Source organism: Geotrypetes seraphini, chromosome 1, assembly GCF_902459505.1.
Source record: "Geotrypetes seraphini chromosome 1, aGeoSer1.1, whole genome shotgun sequence".
NCBI lineage: Eukaryota > Metazoa > Chordata > Amphibia > Gymnophiona > Dermophiidae > Geotrypetes > Geotrypetes seraphini.
Window position 1 is genome coordinate 14,050,337 of NC_047084.1, and position 17,008 is coordinate 14,067,344.

Genomic DNA, 17,008 nt, shown 5'->3' on the forward strand with positions numbered 1-17,008 from the left:
CTGGTACATATTAGTACATAATTTGGTTCAGAATGTTTTTTTTTTTTTACCAAAAGGGATTTCTGATTCCACAAAAAAGACCGTGCAACTAGAGTGAAACACTGCAAAATTATCGCAAAATTAAAAAAAAGAAATAAACCGAGCAGATCAGGAAACACCTTTCATTCTCCTTCAGAAAGAAAGAAAAACAGAAGAGGGCAGCAGACTCCTGGGAGGAGTAGGAGGAGGAGGTTTCTAAAGCTGTGATTGACATTTTCTGCAGTAAGCTCACGAGAATGGATAGAGTACCCTAAGGTTCAGCATATTATTCCTATTGCACTAGAAACAGCTTTTATGACTGCATACTCACTTTTGCTCCAAACTCAACGAGATTTGCTAAGTTCTGCACGGACTTGGCGACCAGCGTCAGTGTTCTTGCAGCAGTAGGAGATGGAGAATCTATAAGCATAGTGTTCATGGAGTTGTTAATTTGGTCAATATTGAAATCAGGTCAAGCTTACTAAAAAACAGTAAGATAAATAAGAAACCCCCCCCCAAAAGCAGAGCTACATTAAATATTTTCCCGAGGGTATAAAAATACTAGAAAGCACAGTTACTTACCGTAACAGTTGTTATCCAGGGACAGCAGGCAGATATTCTCAACAGTGGGTGACATCATTGACGGAGCCCCGCAGGGACAGTCTCGAAATCAGACTTGCTTGAAGATCTTTGTAAGAGCTTCGAGTGCTGCACTGTGCATGTGCCTTCCCGCCCAAGTTAGGACGCGAGTCTCCTGTGAGGTACCTCAGTGCAGATACCTAGCTAAGAAGCCAAACAGGGGAGGAGGGTGGGTTGTGAGAATATCTGCCTGCTGTCTTGGTAAGTAACTGCTTTATCCCAGGACAAGCAGGCAGCATATTCTCAACAGTGGGTGACCTCCAAGCTAAGTATAATGGGATGGAAGGAGAGTTGGCAAGTTAAGAAAAGAGATTTTGCAAAACAGATTGGCCAAAATGGCCATCCCTTCTGGAGAAAGTATCAGACAGTAATGAGAGGTGAATGTATGAACCAAGGACCAAGTGCCAGCCTTGCAGATTTCCTCAATAGAAGTTGATCTGAGGAAAGCTACAGACACCGCCATTGCTCGAACTCTGTGGCCTGTGACTCGACCCTGCAGAGGGAGACCAGCCTGAGCATAGCAGAAAGAGATGCAAGCAGCCATCCAGTTGGATATGGTTCGCTTCGAGACAGGATGCTCCAACTTATTTGGATCGAAGGAGATGAAAAGTTGGGGGGCTGTTCTGTGAGGTTGAGTGCATTGCAAGTAGAAAGCCAAGGCACATTTATAGTCCAAAGTATGGAGCGCCACTTCTCCAGGGTGAGAATGAGGCTTTGGAAAAAATATTGGAAGAACAATAGATTGATTGATGTGAAATTCTTAAACAACTTTAGGTAAGAATTTAGGGTGAATGCAGAGGACCACCTTGTCATGGTGGAAAACTGTGAAAGTTGGATCTGCAACCAAAGCTTGTAACTCACTGACTCTTCGAGCAGACGTGAGGCAATAAGGAAAACTACTTTCCAAGTAAGGTACTTGAGATGAGCCTTATCAATTGATTCAAATGGAGGCTTCATCAATTGAGCCAGGACAACATTGAGATCCCAGACCACTGGAGGTGGTTTGAGCGGTGGATGAACAGTAAAAAGTCCTTTCATAAAGTGGGAAACCACAGGGTGTGCAGACAGAGGTTTCCCATCAAGAGGCTGCTGAAAAGCAGCAATCGCACTGAGAAGGACTCAGATAGATGTAGACTGGAGGCCAGACTGTGATAAGTGAAGTAAATAATCCAAAACAGATGCCAAGGAGGTAGATATTGGCTCCATATGTCAAGTGGAACACCAAACAGAAAATCTAGTCCATTTCTGGTCGTAACACTGCCTAGTGGACTTTCTGGAAGTTACCAAAATATCCTGTACAGACTGAGAAAATTGTAGAGAGTCTGTTAGGTGGAAAGTTACCAAGCTGTTAAGTGTAGAGACTGCAGGTTGGGATATAGCAAGGACCCCTGACTCTGAATAAGCAGAGAAGGAAAAACTGCTAGAAGCAGAGGCTCCCTGGTGCTGAGTTGAAGTAGAAGGGAGTACCACGGTTGTCTGGGCCACCAAGGAGCTATCAGAATCATGGTGGCATGTTCTGTCTTGAGTTTGACAAGAGTCTTGAAAATCAGAGGGAATGGAGGGAAGGCATAGAGAAACTGACCTGTCCAATCCAGAAGGAAAGCATCTGCCTCGAGATGCTGAGGAAAGTATATTCGGGAGCAGAATTGAGGCAGTTTGTTGTTGAGGGGAGAGGCAAAGAGGTCTATTTGAGGAGTCCCCCATCAAGCAAACACTTGACGTAGAGGCGAAGAATTGAGTGTCCATTCGTGTGGTTGCAGAAGACGACTCCACTTGTCCGCCAGACAGTTGTGCTGACCTTGAATGTAGACATCTCTGATAAAGATATTGTGATGGATTGCCCAATCCCACAGCTTCAGAGCTTCTTGATAAAGGGAGTGAGATCCCGTCCCTCCCTGTTTGTTGACATAGTACATAGCGACTTGGTTGTCTGTCCGGACAAGGACTACCTTGTCGTGAAGAAGGTGTTGAAAAGCTTTGAGGGCATTGAAAATCGCTCTGAGTTCCAACAGATTGATGTGACAAAGACGGTCGGCAGGAGACCAAATGACCTTGGGTACCGAGACCGTCTAGATGGGCTCCCCCATGCGTAGGTTGAAGAGTCTGTTGTGAGAACCTTCTGATGAGGGAGATTGTGGAACAGCAAACCTCTGGAAAGATTGGAAGAGAGCATCCACCAGTGGAGAGACTGCTTCAACAAAGGAGTTACAGCCATTTGTTGAGAAAGTGGGTCGGTAGCTTGTTGCCACTGAGATGCCAGGGTCTACTGAGGTATGCGAAGGTGAAGTCTGGCAAAAGGTGTCATGTGAACTGTAGAAGCCATGTGACCGAGCAGAACCATCATTTGTCTTGCTGAAATTGATGTGAGATGAGACACTTGATGGCAAAGGCGAATGAGGGTATCTCGACGTGGTGGAGGTAGAAACGCTCAGAGCTGGACAATGTCTAGAGTGGTCCCATTGAACTGGAGAGACTGATATGGGGTCAACTGGGATTTTGGAAAGTTGACTTCGAACCCCAGACTTTGGAGGAACATAGTCTATTGGGTTGCTGCAATAACCCCTTGTTGAGAGGGGGCTTTGATGAGCCAGTCGTCCAAGTACAGAAAAACTTGAAGACCCTGGGTACGGAGGGCTGCAGCCACCACCAGACACTTCGTGAAGACTCTGGGGGATGAGGTGAGTCCGAATGGAAGAACTCTGTATTGTAGATGAGGATTCCCCACCCGAAATCTTAAATACTTGCGAGAGGCTGGATGAATCGGGATATGAGTGTAGGCCTCTTTGAGATCCAGAGAGCATAGCCAATCTCCCTGATTCATCAGGGAATACAGAGTTGGTAAAGAAAGCATTCGAAACTTCTCTTTGATTAGAAATTTGTTGAGGGCTCTGAGGTCCAGAATGGGTCGCAAATCCCCCGTCTTCTTTGTATTAGAAAATAACAGGAATTAAAAAGCCCATGTCCCGTTGGTTCAGAGGAACCTCTTCGACAGCTCGAAGGTGAAGAAGAGCCTGAGTTTCCTGAAGAAGGGGAAGTTGCGACGAATTGGAAGGACACTCTCTTAGAGGACGATCTGGAGGCACCTAAAGAAAGTGAAGTGAGTATCCCTCCCGAAGGATGTTGAGAACCCAGAGATTTGAGGTGATCATCTCCCACTGGTGATAAAAGTGGTAAAGATGACCTCCTATGGGCAGAAGAGAATTCTGATGCAGGGAGGTTGGCATGATCAGATTGGGAATGTCAAAAAGATGGAGCAGGTTTAGTCGCAGGAGTCTGAGCCTTCTGCTGTCATTGTTGCTGTGGAGGCCTTCTAGACAGAGGCCTGGAGAAAGCTGGTGTTGTTTTTTTAGGATAACGACATGATGGTTGCTTGTATGGGCGAGCAGGAGGAGTCTTAGGCTTCGGCCAAATCAAGGAAGCAAAAGAGCGCTCATGTTCAGAGAGGCGCTTTGTAGCAGCTTTAATAGAATCATCAAAGAATTCATTCTCCTGGCAAGGCAAATTCGCTGTTCGCTAGACGGTCCTGCAGACTGGGATCCATATCAACAATGCGGAGCTAAGTGAGACGGCGCATGGCTACTGCAACTGCAAAGGCAGAAACTCTAGAAGAGAACTCAAAAGCATCGTATGTGGCTTGCAGCATTAACAGTCGAAGTAGAGACAGAGTTTTGATGATCTGTTTAAATTCAGGAAGACTTTGTTCCTCAAGAGCCAGGTAGAACTTAGGCATCAATTTGAGGAAATGTTTAAAATAAGCCATGAAAATGTAGTTATAATTGAGAATTCTGTTAGCCATCATGGAATTCTGGTATAATCTATGGCCAAACTTGTCCATGGTACGGCCCTCCCTGCCTGGAGAGACCGCAGCGTAAAGCTTAGATGGATGAGCTTTCTTTAAAGTAGATTCCATTGGTGGGACAATTGTGATTTCTCGAAGCCTTTGCAAGGTACTGTGCGATACCTGGATTCCAGCTTGGATGGAATGGCTGTAATGGAATAAGGAGTTTCCATATTCCTCAAGAAAGTTTGTTTCAATACTGGAGTCATAGGAATGTCTCCTTGGGTGGATGAGGCAGCTCCATGTCGGCCAAGTATTCAGGAGTGTACTTGGAATCAGAGTGGAGATCCAGCTGAAGAGCTTTCCCCATGTCAAAGACAAATCTGGCTAAAGAGGCAGACTTCGAGGTCGAGGTACTTTCCGGAGAAGGAGTGCGAGACTTAGGAACCACCAAATAGGAAGGAGAAGCCTCTCTGGAATACTGAGAAGGAGGCTCAGAATCCAGGCGCACAGTGATTGAAAAAGCTCCACCACCTGCAACAGGAGGAGTTAAGAGAGTGCTTGAGCTTCAAAGACCTCAATGGTGAAGTTCCCGGGGTTCGAGGAACAGAGTGGGTCGAGGCAGGAGGAGAAGGCTCCCTCAGAGTCAGTCTCGATGGAGGAGTCTTCGACCTCGATGGACTGCGAGGAGAAGCAGCCGGTGTAATAGCCTTGCAAGACATGTTTAGATTTAGTAGAAGTCTCGGCAGCCCTTGATAAATGAGGCATAGAAGATTCAGTATCCGATGAGGAGAGGGTTTCTGCTGTAGAAAAGTCTTCTGACTGAGCTTAGAAGTGAGATGCCTCGAATGCCTTGAGCGACGCCTCGATCGAGGCTGAGGAGACTGTGTCCGAGGAGTAGGCGAAGAGTCGCTGGACGAGAAACGTCGAGACTTCCGAGGCTTTCCTCGAGGTGCTTCCACAGGGGTCTCAGACTGCCGCTCAGGCTGGCTCATAGGAAGCAGGGTCAAGGCCGGGAGGAACTGAGCCACAACCGAGGAAATCTGAGTGGTCAGAATGGCTTTCAACATGTCCTCGAACATGGGCACTGAGACAAAAGGATCAGGTCTCGAAGGTGCAGCACTGCGCTCCAAGGAGGGCGACCTCAAGGATGAGTATTCCCGATGCTTGGAGGCACGCTTAGCTGGAGGTCTCGAAGAGGCTGGCAGGACTGTGGACACGGCCTGGGATGTCTGAGACTCTGGAGGCTTCTTAGGAGTGGTACCTGAAGGAGAGACAGGAGACTTACCCACCGAGGAAGACTTCTGAGGAACTGCCGACAAGGCCTTCGAGACCGGAGGTGTTGAGGTCGAGGCCTTGGTGGAGGCAGATGGGGGTGTCGGGGTTGAGGTCTTGGAAATCAAGGCCGTCCCCAAAGCTGAGGTCGAGACCCTTTCAGCAGATGGTTCCATGGTGCCAAAGAGTTGAAGAAGCTTGGCAAGGCGTCTGCGAAGGGCTCGAGGTTGAAGGGTAGCACAGCGCGAACAGGCGTCAGGGCAATGTTCAGGACCCAGGCAAGCAATACACCGACTATGAAGATCGGTTATTGAGATGGCCTTAGCGCACTGGCTACACTTTTTGAACCCGGTAAAAGGCCGGGACATAGAAAAAATAAAGGCTGATGTAACGAACAAGGTAAGCAGCCAGTCCTAGGCCCAAAGGCCCCTGGCCTGAAGAAAGTTAAAAAAAAAAAAAAAAGTTTGTTTTTTTTAAGAAAAGAAAGATTAAAAGAAACGCGAACACAGTGACTCACAAAAAATAAGAAAGTCGTGGTGAGAGAAGGCAATGAAGGCTGCAGAGCTGAAGTGAAGAGGACTTCTCGGCTTCGCGGAAAACTTTGAACTGAGGTACCTCACAGGAGACGCGCGCTCTAACTTGGGCGGGAAGGCACTCGCGCATGCACAGTGCAGCACTTGGAAGCTCTTACAAAGATCTTCAAGCAAGTCTGCTTTCGAGGCTGTCTGATGTGGGCTCCTTTGGTGACGTCACCCACTGTTCAGAATATGCTGCCTGCTTGTCCTGGGATAAACAATGATTTGTTGAAACAGCCAGCAGCATTTAAGTGTGTAGACTTTGAAAAGTGATAGTGCTCTGACTTTGCCCCTTTGTCAGCACTAGTACACATCTGTACATTATGACAAACTGCCTCACTTCTCCTGGGCTTCTTGTTTATGACTCTTATTGACCTACAAGTCAGATACCAAAACAGATTTGCTCATAACACAGTGAACGTTAACTATGACTGTAAATTTCAAACACCAATATCTAAATAAAGAGGACACCTAATAAACATGTATTTTACCATGCAGCAGTAGAATACAAATGAAGAAAGCCTGCCTCAAACTTGGAATTCTGATTACACAATTCGCCTTCAACTTCATGTTGCTTGCATGTTTTAATGTATAGCACTGGTTCTGAATCTGTCCCCTTTTAATTTATCCGAATGCCCTCTCGTTCTTGTAGTCTTCGAAGGTTTGAAGAATCTGTCCCTCTCCACTTTCTCTATGCCCTTCATGATCTTGTAAGTCTCTATCATGTCCCCTCTAAGTCTCTGCTTTTCCAGGGAAAAGAGCCCCAGTTTCTCCAATCTTTCAGCATAGGAAAGGTTTTCCATACCTTTTATCAATCTCGTCGCTCTTTTCTGAACTCTCTCGAGTATTGCCATGTTCTTAATGTACGGCGACCAGTATTGGACTCCAGATGCGGGCGCACCATAGCCCGATATAATGGCAAGATAACTTCCTTCGTTCTTCTTGATGATACCTAGCATTCTGTTCGCCTTCTTAGAGGCCGCTGCGTACTGGACCGACGGTTTCATTGTCTTGTCTACCAGTACCCCTAAGTCCTTTTCTAGGCTACTTTCATCCATTACTAGCCCTCCCATCATGTAGTTGTACCTCGGGTTTCTGTTTACTACCTGCAAGACTTTACATTTCTCTACATTGAACTTCATCTGCCATCTCGTCGCCCACTCCCTTAGTTTGTTCAGGTCCCTTTGTAAATCTTCGCAGTCCTCTTTAGTCCTAGCCCCATTAAATAGTTTGGTGTCGTCTGTGAATTTTATTACTTCGCACTTCGTCCCTGTTTCTAAATCATTTATAAATACATTGAATAGCAGCGGTCCAAGTACCGACCCCTGTGTAACACCACTCGTGACCCTCCCTCCTCCAGTCCGAGTAGTGGCCCTTCACTCCTACCCTCTGCTTCCTACCCACCAACCAGTTCCTGATCCATCTGTGTATGTCTCCTTCCATCCCATGGTTCTTCAGATTCCGAAGTAGGCGTTCACGGGGGAGTGTGGCGCAGTGGTTAAAGCTACAGCCTCAGCACCCTGAGGTTGTGGGTTCAAACCCCGGCTGCTCCTTGTGACCCTGGGCAAGTCACTTAATCCCCCCATTGCCCCAGGTACATTAGATAGATTGTGAGCCCGCCGGGACAGACAGGGAAAACTGCTTGAGAACCTGAATAAATGCATGTAAATCATTCTGAGCTCCCCTGGGAGAACGGTATAGAAAATTGAATAAAATAAACTAAATAAAAAATAAATACCTTGTCAAAGGCTTTTTGGAAGTCTAAGTATACGATGTCTCTGGGGTCCCCTTTGTCCATCCGTTTGTTAATTTCTTCGAAGAAGTGCAATAAGTTCGTTAGGCATGATTTTCCCTTGCAGAACATGTTGGCTTATTTTCATAAGTTTATTCCTTTCTAGATGCTCATTAGGAAGATACTGTATTAGTAAGAGTGAGGATGAAGAGGATGAGAGACAATACCACAGAATTGAGTGAATGAAATGTTGCACACATAGGGAAGGTAATATGTGTTACACATAAAGGGAAGGGATGAAGGAAGACAGACTGAACATGAAAGGAAGGAAAGAAGGGAGACAGGCTGCATATAATGGGAAGAGGGGGAGAAAACAAGATAGAATTGAGAAGGAAGCAAAGAAATTGAAGAAAATTGAATGTGAAAGATTAGTGCTGAAAAAAGGCAGGTGAGAAAAGAAGTAGCAAATGGAAAAGAAGTCCTGAAGACAGAGTTAAGGGCACAGACAGAGGAAAGCAGAACCAAAGACTAGGAACAAGATGATTGGAATAATAAAACCACAAGAATATAAAGGTAGAGAAAATTATTTTACGTTCAGTTTAATGATTGAATTATTTCTGTGTTGAGAATTTACACTTGCCAGCTTTATTTTGTACTATACAGGAAGACATGCATTTCTTTATATTTATCTGGTGTTGCATGACATGTAGAGTTCAGCATTTCTGCTTTCAATTTTTGACTGTATGTTTTTTGCGGTTCCCTATTTTGTCATGTTCTGCATCTTCAATGGAGTTGACGGATTCTGCTGGCATATGGTGTCTATGTAGGAATCTGTAATAGTCTTTCCAGTGCAATAGGGATTACATGCTGAACCAAGGGTCTTGCTCCCACGAGTTCAGTACCTCCTCCTTTTTCCTGCTCTCTGCTGCCTCCAGTTAGTTATTTCTTCTGCGAGGGAGCCTACAGGAGCAACTTTGATCTGCTTAGTCCTCATTTTTGGTTTTCAAGTCTTTTTTGTATGATTTGTGTTCCTGTTCAGCTCTAGTGACTGCCTAGTCTGTGTAAGAGGAGCAGACTTCGGTCTGCAGCTGACAGGTGAATCCTGTGGGGACCTGCTCAGTCAGCCTGCTTGAACTGTGGAACTGGGGGGTTTCCACTTCTGTTTGCTCGCCCTTGACTTGATCAGGAGTGCTAGCGCAGGCTTTAGGGGCATCAATTACGTTGTTTTGGAATGCACAATGTGTTTGGCTGTACTTTCCTCTCCCTCTTTGCAGCGTTTGGATTCTGGTCCCAGGGGGTTGAGGCTCAGTCCGGCTGTGGCTTAAATGACAGATGAAGAGTACGAAGAGGCAGCTTTCCTGGTGGCAGAGGTCCTCTTCTACTTCCAGCTACCTTGAGAGGAGCTGTGGTAGGTTGCAGCACATCTTTCCAGCATCTGATCTGTGAGTAGGGCTGTTGCATCCTAACAGGAAGATCTGGGGGAGTCTAAAATTGCTGCTTTTCTGGTGATAACTTGTTGTAGCCTTGTTCCCCCCACCCATAAAATCCTAAAATTGATGGTTTTTTTGTGGTCCTCCAGTGGAGGTATAGCTATTTTTCTCAGTGGGAAATCCTAGCAGTGGCCATCTTGAATTTTCCCCAATTTGAATTTTAAGTTCCCAAACTTCAAAAAGCCTCATTGTTTTATTCTAACCACCAGGATTGGAGTCCCCAGGCTAAACCTTAAGGGAGATAAATCCTTCTTCAGGTATATCAATGACAGAAATAAAAACTCAGGCGGGATAGTACGTCTCAGGAATCCACTAGGAGACTATGTGGAAAAGGATTCGGAAAAAGCCCAACTATTAAATGAATACTTCTGCTCAGTATTCACCCGAGAAGCGCCGGGACTTGGCCCTCAGCTACAGACAAGGGTTGGCTCAGTTGACCCATTTAGAAACTTTGAGTTTACTCCCAGCAGTGTCTATGATGAGCTGTCAAGGCTTAAGGTTAACAAAGCAATGGGGCCTGACAACTTACACCCCAGGGTGCTTAGGGAGCTGAGTGATGTCTTGGCAGAGCCACTGTCTGAGCTCTTCAACCTCTCCCTTAGTACAGGCACCGTCCCGTTAGACTGGAGGACGGCTAACGTCATTCCACTCCACAAGAAAGGCTCAAAGCTGGAGACAGCAAACTACAGACCAGTGAGTCTAACATCGATAGTGAGCAAACTAATGGAAACCCTAATCAAACGCCAATTGGATAAGATCCTGGATGAGGAGAATCTACGGGATCCCCGTCAACATGGATTTACAAAGGGGAGATCATGCCAATCCAACCTGATCAGCTTCTTTGACTGGGTGACGGGGAAGCTGGATATTGGGGAGTCCCTGGACATCGTGTACCTGGACTTTAGCAAAGCATTCGATAGCGTACCACACCGCAGGTTGCTGAGCAAGATGAGTTCTATAGGATTAGGCGACACATTGACGAAATGGGTTGGGAACTGGCTCGGAGGTAGGCTTCAAAGGGTAGTGGTAAACGGCACCCCCTCCGAAATGACAGAGGTGATCAGTGGAGTGCCACAGGGCTCAGTCTTGGGCCCGATCCTATTCAACATCTTTATAAGGGACCTGGCAGAAGGGCTTCGAGGTAAGATAACATTATTCGCCGATGACGCCAAACTAAGTAATGTAGTGGGCAAATGCACAACGGATGAAGATTCAATGCCCGACAACATGATGCATGACCTACTCCTATTGGAGCGCTGGTCTAGGACCTGGCAACTCAACTTCAATGCCAAAAAATGCAAAGTTATGCACCTGGGCAGCCAAAATCCATGCAAGTCCAATACCCTTAATGGCGAGATCCTAGCAAAAACGGTAGCAGAATGAGACTTGGGGGTAATCGTCAGTGGGGACATGAAGTCTGCCAATCAAGTGGAGCAAGCTTCATCCAAGGCAAGACAAATCATGGGTTGCATACGAAGGGGTTTTGTCAGCCGTAAGGCGGAAATCATTATGCCATTGTATAGATCCATGGTGAGGCCCCACCTGGAATACTGTGTGCAATTTTGGAGGCCACATTATCGCAAGGATGTGCTGAGACTGGAGTCGGTGCAGAGAATGGCCACCAGGATGGTCTTGGGACTCAAGGATCTTCCATATGAAGAACGGCTTGACAAATTACAGCTATACTCGCTCGAGGAGAGAGGGGAGACATGATCGAGACGTTCAAGTATCTTACGGGCCGCATCGAGGCGGAGGAAGATATCTTCTTTTTCAAGGGTCCCACGACAACAAGAGGGCATCCGTGGAAAATCAGGGGCAGGAAACTACGAGGTGACACCAGGAAATTCTTTTTCACTGAAAGGGTGGTTGATCGTTGGAATAGTCTTCCACTACAGGTGATTGAGGCCAGCAGCGTGCCTGATTTTAAGGCCAAATGGGATAGACACATGGGATCTATTCACAGGGCAAAGGTAGGGGAGGGACATTAGGGTGAGCAGACTGGATGGGCCGTGGCCCTTATCTGCCGTCTATTTTCTATGTTTTCTATGGTTTTTCTATGTATACTGCATCATCACCCCAATCATAGAGCTCGGCACGGTTTACAGGAACTGGTATAAAGAAGGAACTCCATAGTAAGGGTTACAGGAACTTAGTATAAAGAAGGTTTACACTACAGGAACTTAGTATAGCCAAGTTTTCAGATGTTTTCGGAATAGTTGGAAGGAGCCCAGATTCCGAAGTGGGGTAGTAAGATTATTCCAAAGCTCTGTGATTCTGAGGGAGAGAGATGTCCCTAATTTTTGGGTGGATCTAGTGGTATCAGGACTCGAGGAATTCCAAGATAGTGTAGGATCTTAAAAGTTAGGCATTTAAAGTGAACCCTGGAAATTACTGGAAGCCAATAAAGTTTGGACAAAAGTGGGGAGACATGGTCAAAATTACTTTTTGCAAAGATTAGTTTAGCCGCAGTGTTCTGAATCCGCTGAAGTCTTTGAAGGCTTTTCTTGGTTAGACTTAAGTAGATAGAAGTTACAATAGTCCAATCTGGAAAGGATGATGGATTGTACAAGGACAGCAAAATGTTTTTGGTGGAAGCAGGATCTCACTTTCCTCAGCATGTGAAGGCTAAAAAAGCATTTTTTACCAAGGAGTTGAGGTGGTCGTTAAAGGAAAGTGTAGAGTCAATGATGATGCCCAGAACTTTGCTTGAGAACTCAAGCTGCAGTGTGGTGCCATAAGACAGTGAAATGAGGGTGGGTAGCTGATCTAATTTTGGGCCGAGACAAAATAGTTTTGTTTTGGACTTGTTCAGTTTCATTTGTACAGTGAGGGCCCAGGATTGGAGGTTCGTTATACATGCTGTTATGTTCTCAGAGAGGTTAGTAAGGTTTGAGGAGGACAAGGATGTCATCAACATAAGTGTAAAGTGTTTCAAGGGGGGATAGGTGGAAAAGTTTCAGGGAAGACACATAGATGTTGAAAAGAATATGGGATAGAGGTGAACTCTGCGGGATGCCACATATCGGTTTCCAAGGAGAGGACATGGTGCCATTCATGTTAACAGTGTAAGAGCGGGAACGTAAGAATTTCAAGAACCAGTCTAAGACTGTGGAGTCAATGCCTATCTCAGAAAGTTGGTAAATTAGAATATCATGATGGACAACATCAAAAGCTGCAGAAAGGTCAAGTTGTAGTAGAACAGTGAACTTATTACGAGAATGTAGTTGTTGAACCTTTGAGATTAATGAGGCCAGTAGTGATTCGGTGCTGAAGTTGGGTCTAAAGCCATATTGGTAAGGTAAGAGAATGGAGAATCTGTCTAAATAAGATGAAGGGTCTAGATTGGCTTTTTTCAGTAATGGGGTCAAGGCAATGTGTCCCATTTCTGCAGAAAATAGGCCCGATAGTAAAGTAGAGTTTATGTTTGGTGAGTGATGAGATGGCCTGTGCTAGAATTTTCTCATATAGGTAAGAGGGGAATGGTTCCAAGGCACAATTACAGGATTTCAATAACAAAAGCGCCTTTGTGTCATGTGTTTCGTCGCGCAGGCTGGGGAAGTGAGAACCTTGAGTTCGGCCTCTATCCATATTATTAATGCTGTCAAACAACTGTTGAGATGGTTGGGGGATGATCTTGCCCCGAGTCCTGCAGTGTGGCTTAGTAAGGGATCTGAAGCTCCAAAGCAAAAAGAAAATGCTCTATCCCTCCTCTTGAAGGGGATTCTCAGTCCTCCATGTCCTTTACATGCCTGACTTTGTGGACTTGCTCTGGAAAGCCTACATCAGTGGCACTGGTGCGTCTTCTGGGTCAGTTGGAGAGTGGCCATCTGCGTAGCCTCCCCGTAATTCCACATGTGCGTCTCCCCCAGACTCCAGCAGCTGGTCGGGGTTACTGAAGATGATCTGGACGCTTAAGTGTCTTTTGTTTTTTTATGTCCTGGAACAGCATTTTCATTCCAAGGCTCTCCCTTTCAGGCTAGCTAGAGCCCCCTGAATCTTCACCATGGTGATGGATGTGGTAGAGGTCCATCTCAACAAACTGGGTTGGCTTGTCCACCCTTACTTGGATGACTGGCTTCAAGGTCTGGGCTGTATTGTCAACCTGAAGAGCCAGCTACAGCCTGTTCAATCACTGGAGTTCCTGGGTGTCTGATTCAACACAGAGAAAGGCCGAGTGTTTTTTCCAGAGGCATGCAAACTTTGGTACCAAATCTCACCTCTCCTGGCACAGCAATCTCCGTCAGCCTAGGATTATCTTCAGATTCTGGGCCTGATAGCTGCCACGCTAGAGATGGTTCCTTGGATGAGAGTGCATATGCATCCCCTGCAACACTCCCTTCTCTTTCACTGTTCTCCGCAGAAGGACCCTCTGCAGGTTTGGCTGCCCTGGATGACAGCGGCACAATGCAGCACAGTCTGGTGGCTGCATCCTCAGTCGTTGGCCTTGGGGATACCTCTTCAGATAGATTCTTGGACCGCGCTGACAATGGATGCTAGCCTTCTGGGTTGGGAGGTGCACTGCAAAGAACTTCCAGTTCAGGGGTGGTGGTCTCCACCAAAATGCTATTGGTCCATCAACAGGCGGGACCTCCCGAGTCATCTGATTAGTACAGGAAAAGTTTCAGCCCTGGTTGTCAAACAAAGCGGTCAGTGCATTCTCAGACCTGTCACAGCGGTGGCATACACTAAATCATACTGCATTTTGGACTCCCGTCCCCCAGAAATTATGAAAACAGCTCCATTAGAATTTAAACTAACTTTGTTGAATTACTTGACCGATAAGTTAAAAATTGGAAAATTCCTTACTAATAATAGTCACATTATAATAACCCCAATTCCCAAAAATCGTAAAGATTCATTAGCATCAGTAACCAACTATAGACCAGTAGCATCCATTCCATTTTTGTAAAAATCATGGAAGGATTAGTACATACCCAACTGATGGAATATCTTGACCAGTTCTCTCTTTTACATGAAACCCAATCCGGATTCAGACCTATGTTTAACACTGAGACAGTAATTACGGCCATCTTAGATAATTTATGTTTCTTGTTTAGTAGGGTTCGTAATGCCCTGATTATGCAATTTGACATGAGCTCTGCCTTTGATCTAGTGGACCATGGGAAATTGTTACAATGCTTAGATGCAATTGGTATCAGAGGAGAGGTGCTAGACTGGTTCTGAGGTTTCCTTATGTCCCGCACATATAAAGTACGTTTTAACTACAATCTCTCCAACACCTGGAGTAATCCATCTGGCGTTCCGCAGGGGTCACCACTATCCCCATTGCTTTGCAACGTTTACATGTCATCATTAGGTGTACAGATGACCCAGCCGGGGATAAAAGTATTTAGCTACGCAGACGACTTTACAATCATTATCCCATTCGCTACCTCTCTCTCTGAAGTTACTCCAATGGCAACAGAAGTACTAGACTTGATGGAACAATGGATGACTGAATTTAGATTGAAGTTTAACTCAGAAAAAAACAAAATTCTTTGTAGCTTCATCTCAGCCGCTTGATACAAAAACATCACTGTGCATCAATAATCTTAGCTACCCTATTCAACCTACTATGAAAGTTTTGGGTGTAATACTGGACCAGGGCCTAACCATGAAAGACCAGGTGGACTCTTTGGTTAGAAAGGGTTTCTTTACTCTCTGGAAGCTTCGATCCATCAGAGCATATTTTGATGCTTCATCATTCAGAATTCTAGTTCAATCCCTTATACTGAGCCAACTTGACTAGTGTAATATCGTCTATCTGGCAATTATCCAAAAGAATATGCAGTGATTACAACTGGTGCAAAATGCAGCTGTCAAACTGATCTTCGGGTTGAAGAAGTTTGACCATGTGACACCTTCCTTCTGACTCCTACATTGGCTGCCGATGAAGGCGCGTGTGAAGTTTAAGTTCAGATGTTTCTGCTTTAAGGTACTGTTCAGTTTAGCCCCTAAATATATAACTGACCTTTTCTCCTTCCCAACCAACAAACATAAGAGAAGCTCACACCTGAACTTTGTATCTCCACCGGCTAGAGGATGTAAATTCAAAAGTCATCATCAACATCTTCTCTCAAATTAAGCAGCCTTATGGGGTAAAGACCTGGAACAATTACTTATGCTTGCTAATACTTATGGGGAATTTAGGAGACACCTAAAAACATATCTGTTCCTGAAGTACTTAGGCAGTTGATTTGTACAATCTTTTCCACAATAACTGATCTCTAGAGCCGCTATTCACTAGTTTTAACCTGCCAGTTCTACTCAATTTGTAGCATTTTTAATCATTGTAAACCGCATAGAACTTCACGGTCCTGCGGTATATAAACTGTTTATTATTATTATTATTACATCAACAATCAAGGAAGCACCAGGAGTACCAGGCTACAGAAGGAGGTGCAGTACTTCTTCCGATGGGTGGAGGCTCATCTTCTGGCCATGTCTGTGACCTATGTCTCTGGCATGCAAAATGTAGAGGCGGACATTCTCAGCAGACTCTGGACCATTGTCAACCATTGGGGCAGCCCTACGTTTGACCTCATGGCAATGGCGAGGAACAAGAAAGCATTCAGAGTCTTAAGCCACAGATATGAGCAAGGAAGCACCATGATTGATGCACTGGTTCAACCTTGGCCAGTGGACAAACTCCTATACATGTTCCCTTCCTGGCCAATGTGGGAAGAGTACTCAGACGAGTGGCCAGGCATCAGGGACATGTCATTCTGGTGGCTATGGACTGGCCCCAGTGCCCTTGACATGCAGATTGATTGATTCTCCTTTGATGCTGCAGATGCTTCAGGGACTCCTGTCTCAAGGTCCGATCATCCTACCAGATCTGGAGTGCTTTGGTCTCATTGCATGGCTCTTGAGCAATCAGCTTTAAGCTGTAAGGGCTACTCTGATCTGGAGGTGTGTATGCTTCTGAAAGCCAAGATGCTTCCCATGTTTGCAGTATACACCAAGGTCTGGGATGCCTTCCAACTGTGATGCCACAGGGAGCAACTGGACACTGACACAGCTTCTGTATCGGCTATACTGTCCTTCCTGCAGTAAGAGCTAGATATGGGACTGGTAGTTTCTTCTCTAAAGGTGCAAGTGGCTGAGGTTTCCTTGTTTCAGGTCACAAGGTGCCAGACTTTCCCTTGCCTCAGACATGGATGTTGTCAGATTCTTTAAGAGTGCTCTGAGGTTAAGGTCTCCGGGTTGCCAGCCCTCTCCTTTCTGGAATCTGAACATATTGGAGGGGCTCTCGTGACCTCCTTTTGAGACCTTGCAAGATGCCTTCTTCATGGACCTATTAAGACAGTCTTTTTGGTTGCTTTAACTTCTGCATGGCATGTCTCCTAACTACAAGCTTTGTCTTGTAGGGATTTCCTTGTGGACCATCCCTTCTTTCTTGCCGAAGGTGGTTTCAGCGTTCCACATCAACCAGGAAATTCAACTTCTGGCTTTTTAGTCCTTCAGTTTTAAGGAGGACAAAGTCTTGGAGATACTGGAT

General features: G+C 45.6%; 1 protein-coding gene across 1 annotated transcript in view; it reads right to left on the reverse strand.

The window, feature by feature from the left end:
- Window positions 1–17,008, reverse strand: part of RASA1 (RAS p21 protein activator 1) — a 207,809-nt gene that overhangs the window by 15,942 nt on the left and 174,859 nt on the right. Inside the window, exon 22 of the mRNA XM_033922545.1 lies at window positions 350–438. Within this exon, the coding sequence (XP_033778436.1) occupies window positions 350–438 (89 nt within the window). The remainder of the gene's footprint in view (window positions 1–349; window positions 439–17,008) is intronic.